The sequence below is a fragment of the Pyxicephalus adspersus genome, chromosome 5, assembly GCF_032062135.1.
Source record: "Pyxicephalus adspersus chromosome 5, UCB_Pads_2.0, whole genome shotgun sequence".
Taxonomy (NCBI): domain Eukaryota; kingdom Metazoa; phylum Chordata; class Amphibia; order Anura; family Pyxicephalidae; genus Pyxicephalus; species Pyxicephalus adspersus.
Window position 1 is genome coordinate 76,281,809 of NC_092862.1, and position 15,589 is coordinate 76,297,397.

Below are 15,589 nucleotides of genomic sequence, written 5' to 3' on the forward strand. Positions count from 1 at the left end.
TAATAGGTGATACACACAATGAAGTGACATGTGGAGATGAAGGAACACATAAATAAGGGATAGCTAGTGATTGTCACAGAATAAATAAAGGGACACTAATGAGCGGGTGAGTAATGCATACATGGCAATGTAGTCACCAATTGTCATCACATCTTTCTCCCCTATACTCCCAGGGTGACATGTCTCCAATAAAATGGCGGCTGTACAGGACACTTGTATAACATTACGTGTCCTCCTAGTGACTGAACCCAGGTGCTTGGTGGGCGGTGCCGCTCTGTGTATCGGTTCCGCCTACTGGATAGGAAGGTCTGCTGACGTCACGGGGCGGCACTCTCGCTCAGTTTCGCTGTTGTTTCCGTGGTCGGTGACATTTGTTGGAGTGTCCGGTCGGGACTGATCGGTAGTTTCTGCTACTCGCCTGTCTTCTCCAATCACCATGAATAGGATCTTTGGGAAGTCAAAGCCAAAAGTTCCTCCGCCCAACCTGACGGACTGTATCGGAAATGTAAGTGAATGGCAATGCAGACACAATAGGGGAGCTGACACATTGTACACAATGGCTGTCATATCTGGGGGCTGTATGAGGGGGAGGGGCACGGTGTGGGCAATGATCTCTAGAATCACCTCAGCTGTCACTGCCAAAACACCTCCCACCAAAACAAAGGCAGAGACCCCGTGTAGACATTTCCTGCACCCCCATTTGTGTGCGGGCGGAGAGTGCTGAATGCTGGACACTTCCTGTTTGGGCTGTGGTGAGGGGACACTTCCTGGTCTTGTGACTATGACTCCATCACTCAGGTGATATAATCCTTCTCTCATTAGTCATTTACCTCACCTCTAATGTCCTCTTCCTGATGTCTTCTCACCCACATAATGATACTTCTCACAAGAAAGACCTTTTATTACATCTAAGGATTGTCATGAAATCTTGTGACCAGGCAAGGGCCTAGGGACAAGAGATTTCTGTAATAAACGTCCTGATCTCGCCTTTCCTTGCTCTGATATCTACTTCTGCCATTTCCTGGTCCTTGCTCATCTGATTGTCCAGGCTGGAGTGACACATCTGCCACGCCTGCGCACAGGAGTCCAGTCATTCCCACCACCTGCCACACATGCGCACAGAAGTCTGGTCATTCCCACCATCTGCCACACATTCGCACAGGAGTTTGGTCATTCCTGCCATCTGCGCACAGAAGTCCGGTCATTCTCCCATCTGCCAAGCATGCGCACAGGAGTTCAGTCATTCCCGCCATCTGCCACACATGCGCACAGGAGTCCGGTCATTCTCCCATCATTCCACATACTGGGATACCTGGCATTGCACCTCAGTGCCGTTGATCCCTCTGTAATCCGAGCCCAGTAGGTCCTGTGCCGTCCTGTCTTCCTTTTTAATTCCAGCTCAGACTGGAGTGCGATGGCAGCCATCTTCTTTCTTCTTCTTCCAGCTTCTGCTGGTGTCACTTGGTCTCCCACTGTGCAGGCAGGAGATCAGGTGATGTGTTTTGCTGAGAATGTAAAAAAATGAGATTGGCACTTTTTTTTTTTTTTGTTATATTCCAGGGAAGTCTTTATGACGTATGCCTGAAGGTTTCTCCTTCAGTGCGGTAAAGACGTAAGGGGTCCTCCCCAAACAAAATGTTAAAAAAAAAAAAAAAAAATTAAATATAAAAGGGCTAGCTAGCCACCCTTTTGTTTAATAAACAAAATGTGATGATAGGTCTATTTTAACCTCGTGGGCGTTACACTGATGTCTAGATTTCTGTACCAAAATCGGTACACTGTTTTTCATGAAATTTTTTTTTTAAATTGTAGACTTGTAACTTACAGAAATGTGTCCGAACAAGGGTTCTAGTAGATATCCTGAATATAATAAAGTTTGAAACACACAATCATGTAAAAAAAAAAATTAACTTTAATAATAAAATAAATAAAAAACACAAAAATCAGCTTAAACAAGAATGCATAAATAAATAAAAAAATACTGAAAATGTAATAATTCGGTATACTGTATAAGAATATATTTTTCTAAAACACCTCCCTAGTGTGGTAAATTTTAAAACAGAGTCCAATGTCACATACCTATAGACAAAACCACATAAATATATTTTGTATTATGTTGTATTGGATTGGATACAGGACTTTGTATTGAATCCAATACAAAATATTTGAATTTCCCGCTACGACTCCCATCGACAGGCATATGCACTGACATCATCAGGAATCGGCGAGTTTGCGTACGCCGGGTGTTCTAATTCTTTCCGTAAAAAGAATTCTTCTAATTCGTGCGAATTTTCGTGCAAAAAGAAAAAAAACAAAAACAAAAAAACATTCCTTGCATGGAAATTTATTTTAGATTGTAGGCTATAGTTCTTAGGCATAACTCACCAAACTATGTCCAATACTTAATAATAAACTTTAAAAAAAAATTTTTTTAAAACATTATAAAAAAAAAAAATCTTTAAAAAAAAAAAATAGTGTGTAATGTACCTGTACAGTAGCTTATATATTATATATAATACAAATATATATAGAATATATATAAAGATTTCTTTGTATTAAAACTAGCATAGCTTCCAAAAAAATCAGCTCACGTTGACGCTAGCCTCCATAACCAAGGGAGATTAGAAGAAATAAAGGGGGTGGGCCAGAGAAAGTAAAGGTGAAGAAGAAAGGGCTGCAGCATTAAATGCATACTGTGATAATCTTATGTGTGTAGTAAAATTAGTAGCAGTTTAGTACAGAAGAGGGATGTGTACAGCTATGAAAGATAAGGCTGATACAAAAGATTAGTAGATAAACCTGAATAATTGGAAAGATATCTCCCTGCTTACTACTCATAATATTATTTTATTTACTTGGCTATGCCACAGGCTTATTTTGTAAAAGTTGGTAAATAAAAGAAGAGAATTGGTATTTCAGAATTGTGACAACTTTCCAGAAAATGATTGCTTGAGAAAGAAAAAATAATTCCTATCCCTTGCTATCTCATCTTCCTAAAGGTTGATGGCAGAGCAGAGTCCATTGACAAAAAAATAGCACGACTTGATGCAGAACTGGTGAAGTACAAAGACCAGATGAAGAAGATGAGGGAAGGTCCATCCAAGGTATGTGCAGTACCTCTGCTAGAAACCAATTAATTTTAAGTTCTTTATAAAGCTTGTATAAAAATGAATGTGTTGGGTTTTGGAGCTACCGGGTGTTCTTTCATGAGTGGGTTTGGATTTCAATGCAGTTTTATTAAACAATCCTAGACAATTCAAACTGAGCATATGATCAAGAAAAAAAGATCATAAATCAAAAGGATCAAGAAATATAAGCTAAAGTTTTCTGTAAAAGTCCATTCCAGAAAAGTTAGACCTTTTTTTTTTATTGGTGCCATAATGTGACAGCCCCACTGACTATTAAGGAGCCACTGGAGGCCTGAAGCTTGGTGATTGCACCCTCAGCAAATTAAAAAATATGATGAATATAGATAAGTGCTGGAAGTTAAACATGCCCTATTGTTATAAGTTACTTATGGCATCTTTGTAAACCTATGTGAAAAGTCAGGCACACTTATTTCTTCACAAAAGTCATGAATGCATTAGACATTGGCTCCCTTATTCTGTTAACCCGGGTAATACAAGAAAACTGTGGCATGGCAGCAGCTGTAATAAAAGGTAACATGCTTTGAGTCCATGGTTCTGGGTTCAGGAAAACTTGTCTGTTTCCAAACATTGTGCCATAACAGTTTATTAGGTAAAAGAAACTTGCACGCCCACAATGTTCTATAGAAGAGTAACTTCATCCACTCATAGTTACCTTTTTACATGGTATGTGTGCTGCATGTGTCAACTCTTACAACCGGTCTGTGCTTCATAGATTCCATTTTGCTGAGCAAGTAGGTGTGTTTGTCACATTACCTGTTCTGAGGTAGTTATCAAGATCACATTCTGTGTATACGAAAGTAAACAACTGTTATTGGATCATATGGCAAACATAGGCTGTCATTGACAAAATATTTACTTCACTTGCGTATCTTAAGTTTTACTGATTCCATATTTAAACTGTAAAATTTTCAATGAATGGTATATACTCTATCTTTTTTTTCTTTTTTGTGCTTTGCTGTCAAAAACAATGATCTTTATAAACATTTGGGCAGGAAACAACTGCAGCCAATATTCTGATGAATGTCACATTCACAGCCTTATCAATATATTCATCTAATGTTTTTATTTCTATTGTAGTATTTACAATGAGGAACAAAAATAGACTAAAAATGTCAGTTAATTTTTGTGTTGTTTGTCTGGTATATACAACATAATACATTATTCAGTGTAATCTGATGTGAATTGGAAATTGTAATATTTAATCCAGAACACAGGAGCTTTATAAAAAGAAATGGCTTAAATAGCCAAGGCCATGGATGGAAGATGTTTGTGAATCATTATGCTTAGTAACAATCTGTATATTCTCTGTTTCATTGTAAAAAAACATGTCCTGTTTAGATTCTCACACAATGTTAATTAATTTACAACATTTTAATTGAAATATTTTGGACTCTATTTATAAAGCATGGAATCAGACATTCCATCAAACATTCCCTGGTGGGGAATCTTCCAGGTCCGTTTGTTTTAATGGCATTAATTGATTTTCCACCAATCTGGAAAATTAAGGGGATGTCAGAATCTGTATGTATGTGCATGAAGAACTGAAGAATACCACGAAGAAGTCAGAACTACAAATACCTTTTTTTTTTATTTCCTTTTAGAATATGGTCAAGCAAAAAGCCTTGCGGGTTCTAAAACAGAAAAGGATGTAAGTCACTCCATAAATCTACTTTATTCATTTCAATAGCTGCTTTATACTATAATGCAAGGCATATGGGCTTGATTTAGACTTATTTCAAGCCACATTTAACAGACTAGGTAGATACATGCATAGGTAGATACACATTACAAATTATATAAAATGCAGTTTGTATTGTTTTTCTTACTGTTTGTTACCTTGTTGGCCTACTACACCCCTCTACAGTCTCCTTTACTTCTCCTCTACTTTTCTCCTCTTCTTTGTGTACCTGGCTCTTCCTGTCCAGTATTATAATTGGTTATACACCAGGGCACGCAGTCATTTTGCAAGTATTTTCTATACACGACTCCCTTGCTTTTCTTAGTCAAGCTGATGTAATGTGTGTATGTGTACTTCTATATGTTTTCAGGTATGAACAGCAAAGAGATAACTTAAGCCAGCAATCCTTCAACATGGAACAAGCTAATTATACCATCCAGACGCTAAAGGATACCAAAACAACGGTATGTTTACTTTTATTTTACTTTTGTGTTAAATTTTACATATATATGTATATATGTTATATATACATACATACATAAACCCTAAGTAACCCTTCAGTAACCTTTCTGAACAAAAACTGCTTAAATCAAGGAAATGTCCAAACTCGATAAAAGGGATCATGCTCTCTTTATTAACTCAAAACTATAATGACATAAGGAAAACATATGTCAAAAGTAACAAATGTACTTTAATTTAGGCTTCTCTTGTAGCACAAATATTTATCTTCTATTTGCTCCACACTGTTTCATTTAGCTGCCAGGAATTGAGCAGTCCTGTGTCACCGAAGTCGTAGCTTATATAGGTCTGTCTACAGAATCACCATGTCAGTGATGTCATGTGAGACAAATGCTCATCCAAACCTGGAGGTACTGGGAAATTCCTTTTGGCTCCCAGAACTTTTGCTTTGGGAGTGTATATGTTGCAGGGGATGATGGTATTAAAGCAACCTTGATTTTGTGCCCTTGTTAAGCAAAACACATAATGGTGTTATGGATATTGGATGTGCTACTCATGCCCAAAAACATTTGCTGTATATATGTTTCCTACATCTATCAAGATATGTAAGAAACTGCTTCCAGTCTTATTACCCCCTTCTTCCAGGTCTACCAGGAGGATTTTTGACGAGAGGTCAGGTAATCTAGTTAGAGGTATCCTACTAGCTGATATACATAGGTTTAAATGAATTGTTCAGGATAGATTTATCTGGTAATTTGTCTGTTTTATCTCTTCTGTCTTGTATTACTAGTTTAAACTATAAAAACAAAACTTTTACTAATTTTTGTTTTAATTTGATAATCTAAGGTGGAGGCAATGAAAATAGGAGCCAAGGAAATGAAAAAAGCATACAAACAAGTCAAAATTGATCAGATTGAGGTAAACCTGGTGTCTTGTTATGCTTTAACAGCCTGGGTGTAAATTTTCTATTTGTTAGCAATGAGTAGAATAAAAACAAATGTAAAGGTGCTATTTATTTTTTACAGGACTTACAGGATCAGCTGGAAGATATGATGGAGAATGCAAATGAAATCCAAGAAGCTCTGAGTCGTAGTTATGGAACACCAGAAATTGATGAGGATGACCTTGAAGCAGGTAAAAGGGGAATTTACTTTTATTTTTTTTTGATCACATGTTGCATTACATTTCATGCAAACAACATTGCATTTTTTACCAAATGTGGTCCTGTTCTACGTTTCTTTTATTTGGGATTGTTAAGCTATTATCTACTATTGTTAAGGCTATATGGAGGTGGGAAGCATGTATTACATGCCTATTTTATCAGATGAGTCTGATTTTTTTTTTTAATAAGTTCCAGTTGTTAATATAAGCTAGTCAGAATTAAAGTTCTGTTCTGTTAGGACTTTTATATGCTCCCTATTTAGTCTCATCATTTACATAGACACACACTATAATCAACTCAAATGACAATTTACAAATGTTTATATGTAAAATAAATTTTTACTCCACTATTTTCTCCTCTGTATCTGACCACAGAGCTTGATGCACTGGGAGATGAACTGCTGGCTGATGAGGACTCATCATATTTGGATGAAGCAGCGTCCGCGCCAGCCATACCAGAGGGAGTTCCCAGTGATTCTAAAAACAAGGTAACAAATGTAATTAATTAAGGTGCGCACACACTTCCAATTTTTATCGTTCCAATCGAACGACGAACGATCGATTGGGCAAAAAATCGTTCGTAAAAAAGTAACCAACGACGCCGACGAACGAGGAAAGTCGCTGGAAACGAACGACCGAACCGACGGATCGGATTGGACGACGATCGTTGAACATCGTTCGTGTGTACGGTCGTTCGTTGATCGTTCATGGTCAGAGCATGCGTGATGAACGAACGTCCGTCACTTTCCTGTCGTGCACATAGTTCCTCTATCGCTCAAACGATCGTATCTATTGTGTGTACAATATCTACGAACGATCGTGTCGTTAACTCTATGTGCAGGATCGGTGCTATACGATCGTTCATATATATCGTGCATGAACGTTCGTCGTTCGTTTTCCAACGATAATAATTGGAAGTGTGTACGTAGCTTTAGGCTATCTTTATGGAAAATTTTTATTGCTGTCTTTACTGTTGGGTAATTGTCTTAAACAAATGGTTTGCATTCCCCTAATTTCTTGGCCTGGTGTCACTGGGATAATAAATGAGGATAAACCTTCCTATTGGGGGAAAAAAATAGGTAAATTAGGGGATTCCAACTCCCTTCCCTTTATCCAATATGAAAAGGAGGGGTTGGCCAATGTTGCGATTATATTTAGCTTGTCACCACAAGAGACCGTTGAAACATTGGGGTTTTAAATACAAGATGTTTACTTACCAAGTTAATTATCACCTTGCAAAGGGATAATTAGCTTAGTTAATGTGCTAAAATCAGGAGAGATTTTTCTCATTTACCAAGCTAAGTGAATTAACTCCAGTGGGTCTCATCCTGTTCAATGCTAATTTTTTTGTCTTGTTTATAGGATGGTGTCCTGGTGGACGAATTTGGACTACCACAGATCCCAGCTACATAAATATAAGCATTGGTACAAACTGCTGAAGTTGTGAAACTCCATTTTTCAACTTTTTTCCCCCTTTTACAATTATCTAACAATGCTATGTTGTGTAACGAACAAAAATCAAAAACGGAGTTTTCATGGTTTACCTGGCATAAATTCATGCACCTTTTTTTTCCTGGGAAGAAATATTTATGTACATCTGTGATTTACTGAAGAGAGATCTTTACCCTGCAACCCATGAATCCTGTATAGCACTACATCTTGCCATCACCATGGATTGTTCAGTCAGCAGATATACCAGCCCATTTTTACGGATTAAATATTGGACTTAACTCATATACCCAATAACCTTATCAGATGTGTGAACCTTATGGTACAGATAATACACAGAGGATGCCATAGCATTCTGATAAGAAACATCTACAAACACAGAAATAATGCATCCTGATACAACAAGTGGAAAAAAGGCCACAACTTGCTACATTTATATGTATATTGCATACTTTACACTTTCATAATTTTAAAAACTTTATGTTGTATAGGTTTTTTTTTTTTTTTACAATACAATTCGGACCATATGGGTTATAAAAAAACAAAAACGCTTGTGTCTTACTAAAATATGTAACTTAAATAAAAAGAAAAAAATAATGTTTGAAATCTGCATTATAAAGACTTTGTCTGTTTTTAATGATCTATCGAATTAAAAAAAAAATGCAGTTAGGAAGGGGTGGAACAGCATTTGACTGTCTTAGGTTTGCATTTTAGATATCAGTGCATCCCAGGTTTTAAATGGTGCCAAGGCAGGTACATGCAGTACAATGGCTGCATTATATAGTCACAGTGCTTAAACTAAACTAACAGGGTTTTGCCCTGAAAAAAAAGACTGCATAAAGACATTTTTGGAAGAAGGTGGGAATTTAATGTACAGCGCTGTGTAATATGTTGGTGCTATATAAATCCTGTTTATTAATAATAATAATAATAATAATATTATTATTAATATTATTAATAATAATGTGAGGGAGAGATTTACTAGACATGACATAGATATACTATGCGAGGTGTGGAAATTTGGACTGGGTAATTCTCCCCTTTGTCCCTGGTTGCTAGGGTGCTTCAGAAGGTATCAGTCTGATTGCCAGGTTTATGTATACCCTGTGAGGTTCTACTAATAGTCACTTGACCATATCCTTTGCAAGCACAAAGAGTGATTTGGTAAATGTCTTCTGTTATCTGCATCTTCTGTTTGCAGGTATATTCTGTATCTCACAGTTTGTATTTTTACCAATTGACAAATGGCTCCATATATCTCTATAATATGGTTTTACACTGTTTATATTAACCTATTTTGTCTGTGAATATCAACTGCTATTCTGTTTAAACTGCTGAAACAGGAACTATAAAAACTTTGTTGTAAAGTCTGTATATCCCAACACGGTGCAGCTATAAAGCTGAAATTTTTTTTATGCACAATTTTATCTGCGCACACACTGACCATGGCCTCCACCTTTGGTGCTATCCCTGTGTTATACCACACTGGGACATCTACATAGACCTACAATCGGCTATAAGTTTTTTTTTTAACAGTTTAACAACAACAAAGATGTAAACTGTAACATGTATTTATCAATATATCTGTGTTGACTATTGGTAGAAAAAATAATAAAGATCTTCATCAAAAAATGTTCAAAATTAACAGGCTAATAAATGGATGAAATAAACAAGTATCTTCTGCTAAGATGTTCACCTTTAATCCCAAGCATTCCTCCACAGTACCTCTTTTCTACCTTAAATGTTCTCATTTGGCTGTCTAACATTATTTAACCATCCATCTTCCTCTGATCTCAGGCTGTGGCCCTGATTTATTATAGCTCTCCAAGGCTGGAGAGGATACGCTTTCATCAGTGAAGCTTTGGAGAGCTTTTTTTTTAAATCAGGCCTTGTCTGTCAAGCACCCCAGGTCTTGAATAAACAGTAAATATAGAAGCAGCACAGTGACAAGCCCTGCTCCCCTCCAATCATGCTTCTTGTCAACACATTAAAATCTAGCACTTTGTTTTTCTTCCTGCTGTACAGGAATTACAAGACGATGATACTAGATCAGATTCAGGAACTTTTACTGCTTGCTTGGATTTTAAAATTGAGCTCCGGACAAATAAAATACAATTTAATGTAGTTGTATATTTAAACAAAATAGGGAAAGGGTTAAAACCCCAGGCGAGTGTTTTTTTCCCCCAGCTTTTATCACAAGCTGGATGAGTATCTCCAAAGTAAGTCATTGAAAGTCCTCCCTTTGCCCTCTGTTCCTGTGACAACTTTTAACGTTTTAGAATTTTCATGACTTTAGCGCAATGGCCGCTACAAAAACATCTGATGTGAATATGCCCTAAACATGGCAAAGTGAGATTTGCTTTAAAAACATTCCTCGTCTATATCACTGTCAGCACAAATTGTTAGCATTTTCAAGCAAGATTTAGAACAAATAAACCTTTTTTTTTAGCTAAAGTCTGTTTACAATTGACTCCTGCCACATCACCATTCACTCAATGCACAAGAATGATTGCCTAAATGACAATTTTTTTGTTTGCAACTATGATTCCTTCTTTCTAGTTTTTCAAAATAACAAATTTTTTAGAGACTAAACTCTATTTATAATACTGGGAATCTAACATTCCCTCAAACATTCCCTGGTGGGATCAATTAATGACATTAATACACATAGAAGACTCCATGAGTGAATATCGGATTCCCTGTGTTATAAATAGAGCCAATGTGAAATGTTTAGTGCTACAAAATGTTTCCATAGGTAAATAATACATTGTATAGAGGTGTAAATAGCCACCCCATAGAGGGACTATTGAGGAAGAAAAACGGTTGTTTCTGAAAGAGGGGTAATCCCTCCAACTCAGGGACAGTTGGGACAGATAATCCTTATATTTATATAAAACTGAAACAACTGTCATCTTCCCAATCCTCTAGGTATGTTTGAATTATTCCCGCACCTTTGGTAACGTACAACTGTCAAAGTTAGGGAAGGTCACATTTGATTCTCATGATAAAAGTTGGAATGATTGCCCTTAACAAACATGGCCACGGCGTACTCAGGCAAGTCATGAACGAGGCTAGAACAGGATGTGACCTCAGCCGGCACCGGAAGTGAGGAGACAGTAAGCATCTCTCCCAAAAAAGAGTTTTTCGTGTATTGAAGAAACATGGGCTCCAACAGAGGACTGACTGTCACCCTCACACATGGTAACGTCATTATTTATAACTGTGAGCTCTCTTACCGGCGTCACACCGAGTCAGGACGTATATAACCTGTAGTGATAAGTATCCAATGTAAATTCTATATATATATATATATATATATATATATATATATATATATATATATATATAGGCATTAAAATAAAATCTGCTTATTAGCCCCCCCTTATTAAATAAAGGAAAAGTATACAGACACTCCCTGTACATGGGTACCAAACCCCATGGAAATACTTCTGTACAGCGCAGTGTACCAGAAGTATTCCAAGCTAGTTCACCTTGTTTAGACAAGGGCACCAGAAATCCGATGTCAAGTGAGCATCAAATTAAAAAGTGCTACCTAATAGACATACCTTGTATTTTCTATCTGCTTTAAAAGAAATGTTTATAGTTTTAGGTGTAAGATTTGTTCTTTGTTGCATACATTACGATCTCGCACTGTGCAGGTGCAAGAATGGGTGGGGTAGCCACTATGAAAGGGAAAAAAAAAGAGCCAATTTCACTGCGCATGCTTTCCCCTAGGAGGAAAAATACGCATGCACGAAATCAGGGCATGCGCAGAAGGAGCAGCCAGAGCCTCCAAGGATGCGTGGTGTAGGTATTAGGGAGGCTCTACGCTCTTGATTGCTGCGGCGGGTGTTGCACATAAAAAAGAAAAAAAAACATTTTTACCTTCCATAAAAGGGTTGTCTGCCCTTCTATGAAAAAAAGTGTTGAGTCTAGGTATGCTTTAAAAACAATGTACCAGCTTGAGTCAGAAGACTACAAATTGCATGCATGAGCCTTTAACCTGCCGCATTAATGCACACTGTGTGAAATGTTACATACTGCAACATGTACAGGGCAATGTCCATGTAAACGTTTTGGCTTCAGCTGTACAAAGAAAAATACTAATGCCAGGTTAGTTTAACTTAGTTTTAGCAAAGGTGGTCAAGCTTCACCCTCCTCAATTCTGCTTCTGACATCTTCCTCCATCCTGGGAATGTCTCATCCCAGCAGCTAGAACACTGCTCAAAACAGCTCTTGTGTCATTATGTGAGTGCTGTCCATTGCAGCATTTGGGATCCCTATGAAAAGGACTCAAGGATATCACATGGCTGGACATAAGATACCTACTAAAAACATATTCAAAACCTTTAAAAAATAAATGTAATGGAGGGGTACAGTGGCTGGAGAACTGTTCAGATTTGAATTGGGTTAAACAACCTTAGAAACCTGTACTAGGAAACGTCACTTGCCACTGTCATTTCCTGACTGCTTTATGTAATAATCTTAGCTCCATAGAATGTATTTCACACCTCACTGCTTCTCTAATGTAAATAAAACTAATCAAACTAGCCAGTCAGGTGCTGTGTTACTGGTCATGTGGTGTAGAGAGACCCCACAACTGACTATATGACTGGCACATAAGAAATCCATGTGATTGTTTTCATCATCATTTATGTAAATTTATGTTCATAAAATATTTTTTGTGCCAGTTTGGCAATTTAAAAAAAAAAATTCATATAGCTGGAAAAAGTAAAGGATCTTTGGACAGAGGACATAGAAAAATCAATGCTGTGGTAAAGCATTCAGTGTGTAGCATGAGCTGTGCTGATTCCATCAATTAACACTTAATATATTTTAATTCTAGGATGTAGCTGTGTTGGAAAGTAATAATGAAACAGTGATAACAATATCTATGTTACAGGAAGTGAGAAACATAAACTGCAGGTGGGGACCCAAGATGAACACGATGATCCAACTCTTCAAGATTTGGCTTTGATTGTGGAAAAAGTGACTGGTGTACCACTCACTTCACAGAGACTCATCTATAAAGGTAATATTCAGATTGTACTTTTCAGGTGCTAATGTAGAGTTTAGTAAATAATAATGCATTTGTGGCAGGCTTACAGGAGGTGCTTGACATATATTACGTCTCACTTGAGGTGGCTCCACATGTCTTATCTGCATGGATAACCTGCAATTGGAAACATATACTATACATAACCTTGTACAATTACATACATATCTACATAAATGGAAACTAATTCAGTTGAAGAAGACCATATTTAACTGCCTACATATGTTGGTGATCTCTAAATGTAGCAAAATTGTGTCTTGCTAGAGCCCACCTAGATCATCCATTCAGTTTATATTCAGATATGTAGCAGTACTTCGTGGCTAAATAAATTGTAATCTGCATGGGCAACAATTGAGAACCTCTGACGTATTTTTCTCACTGCACTATATTGCCGTTACATAAAGCCAAGAAAAATATCTACTTGCAAATCAACACAAACATATATAGTACAGTATAGCAGTTTGTATTGTCTAAATATACTAACTTGAAGGCCCCTATTCCTGGTGTCTTTGGCTTTGGCAGTGAAAAATGGCACTGGCAATGTGTAGTTTTTTGGGCAGACAAAAGTAGAAGAATACTTCTTTTGTGCCCTGATCTCTAACCTTAACCTAACTCCTAGATTTACCATACAGCCAAACACTCCTCACCTAAATCCCAAAATGTACCCTGGTCCCTATAGTAAAAGCTTAATGCATAACCTCTCCATATCACCTGGACAGATAACAATAATATCAGCTTAACCTTAAAAAGGTGGCTTTTAACAGTCCAAAAAGCAGTAACTTTTCTGTTCACATGACTTATCATTTTCATTTCACGCTGATGTTTCTACCACTTTGTTTTCTGTTACAGGACACACAATGTTACAGGCATTCTCATTAGTCAGTAAGAAATTGAGAAGTGTTGGGCACAACCAGGAAATTTGTGTTGATATCTGTGCGACAAGTCTTGCAAATGCTGGGATGCAGTGCAGGATGTGGGAAAAAGAGTTGCTTCATTTAAAGACTGCGGGTTGCAGTAATATGAAGTTCCCACAGATTCCCTTAAGTCCTTAAAATAACCCTGAACTATAATCTCTAACCTTTAATGTTACCCTAAAGCATAGCACTCCACGTCCTAAAATCCTAACCTGACTTTAAACTGTAACCTTAATCTATCTGCTAAACCTATGCTTAAGCCTTGTAATGCTGGGGCTTACCGTATCAGTGCTGTGAGTATCTGATCAGAATAATAATCCCATGCAGTGATGAACACCCTGGGCAAAAACGGCTTCACTCCCATGAATGAATCTTACCATAATTTATACGCATAGTGCATTACACAGTAACTGATAATTATAAAATTACATGGCAATATATATGTGCAGCTTTAAACATCTGGTATGTCTGTTGTGTTTTTTTTTTTTTTTATCTAGGAAAATCCCTTAAGGAAATGGAACAGACTCTGTCAGTCCTAGGCATACAAAATGGTTGTAAAATAATGCTGATTGGGAAGAAGGTATGATTAGAGTTGAGTCCTTTTATAAACAAAAATACCTTGTATGAGTTTTGCATATTTTATTCCACTGTGCAAACATTTGCTGATTTTGCAGTTTTATACATAATTTTTTTTTATTTAGCAGAACTGCCCAGAAGAGGAGTCTGAATTAAAGAAACTAAAAGATTTGGAAAAATCAGTTGAACAAATAGCAAGTAAATTGGAAGATGTTAACAAAGAATTCACAGGAATTCAGAAGGTGTAGTCAATGAATCAGTTTGCTTCTATTATTTTGCTCTTCTAGCTCTATGAGGCTCATCTTTTTTTATACCACTTATAAAGTGAAAGTTTTCCTTTTACCCAGACAGTCACCCAAGTGGGGTTAAGGTGGGGGGTAAGTGGCCCCTTGAAAATGCTAGATGCGGGGTCACCAATGGCAGCCTCCATATAAGTCTTATGACAGATGTGCTTTACATTGAGATACTTTTGTGGCTCTATATTGGTCAACTTTATTTTCTGTCTTTTTTGATATTTTGCACACAATATTTTTTAATACATATTGTTGTACAGGGGTTTCTCAGCAAAAATCTTCAAGCAGAAGCACTTGCTAAACTTGATAAACGAATAAAGATAACAGTTGAACAATTTATGAAAGTACTGGAACAGATTGATTCTGTGGTGAGTAAAACAGCTTATACTAAATGCTTATTGTCATATGAAACAAATGGTGAATTACCTGTATTTTTTAATACCAGGTAATACCAGAGAATTTCAGTGATTGCAGAATGAAGAGGAAGGCATTAGTGAAAAAAGTTCAGGTGAGAAACAACAGTAAAATTTGGTATTTACTGTATCTCATTTACAACATACTGTTGGACAAACACGCTTGGTGTAAAGCAGACCTAAAATATCACGGATGCGCAGTGAGGTCGGCAATCTTTTTCCCCATTTATGTTATCCGATCTCGAGGTGCAAGTATGGGTGACATAGGAAGAAGAACCCGGAAGAAGATGTCGGTACTGGGTGTTTCCTCTGCACCGGGACCACGAGGAGCTCAAGAAATCTCCCGACCGATCTGCTGGATTAACCACCTAGCCGGTATGCCCGTACGAAGGTCGGGCAAAAAAAAATGGCTAGGATGGTTAACCCCGTAATTTTGTCACA

General features: G+C 37.1%; 2 protein-coding genes across 3 annotated transcripts in view; both read left to right on the forward strand.

Moving 5' to 3' along the window:
• The first annotated feature begins 308 nt into the window (after nt 1–308).
• Nucleotides 309–8,506, forward strand: CHMP5 (charged multivesicular body protein 5). The gene is made up of 8 exons (XM_072411895.1): nt 309–505; nt 3,000–3,104; nt 4,751–4,797; nt 5,198–5,291; nt 6,133–6,204; nt 6,312–6,420; nt 6,823–6,935; nt 7,810–8,506. Exons 1-8 carry the CDS (start codon nt 437–439, stop codon nt 7,858–7,860), a joined length of 660 nt encoding a protein of 219 aa, XP_072267996.1. The 5' UTR covers nt 309–436; the 3' UTR covers nt 7,861–8,506.
• Nucleotides 8,507–10,989: 2,483 nt separating this feature from the next.
• Nucleotides 10,990–15,589, forward strand: part of BAG1 (BAG cochaperone 1) — an 8,661-nt gene continuing 4,061 nt past the window's right edge. The window contains exons 1-6 of one of the 2 annotated variants that reach the window (XM_072411896.1): nt 10,990–11,097; nt 12,800–12,928; nt 14,364–14,446; nt 14,568–14,684; nt 14,996–15,103; nt 15,181–15,243. In XM_072411896.1, the coding sequence (XP_072267997.1) occupies nt 11,058–11,097; nt 12,800–12,928; nt 14,364–14,446; nt 14,568–14,684; nt 14,996–15,103; nt 15,181–15,243 (540 nt within the window). In that variant the 5' untranslated portion in view covers nt 10,990–11,057. The remainder of the gene's footprint in view (nt 11,098–12,799; nt 12,929–14,363; nt 14,447–14,567; nt 14,685–14,995; nt 15,104–15,180; nt 15,244–15,589) is intronic. The other variant, XM_072411897.1, reaches the window with a different exon arrangement.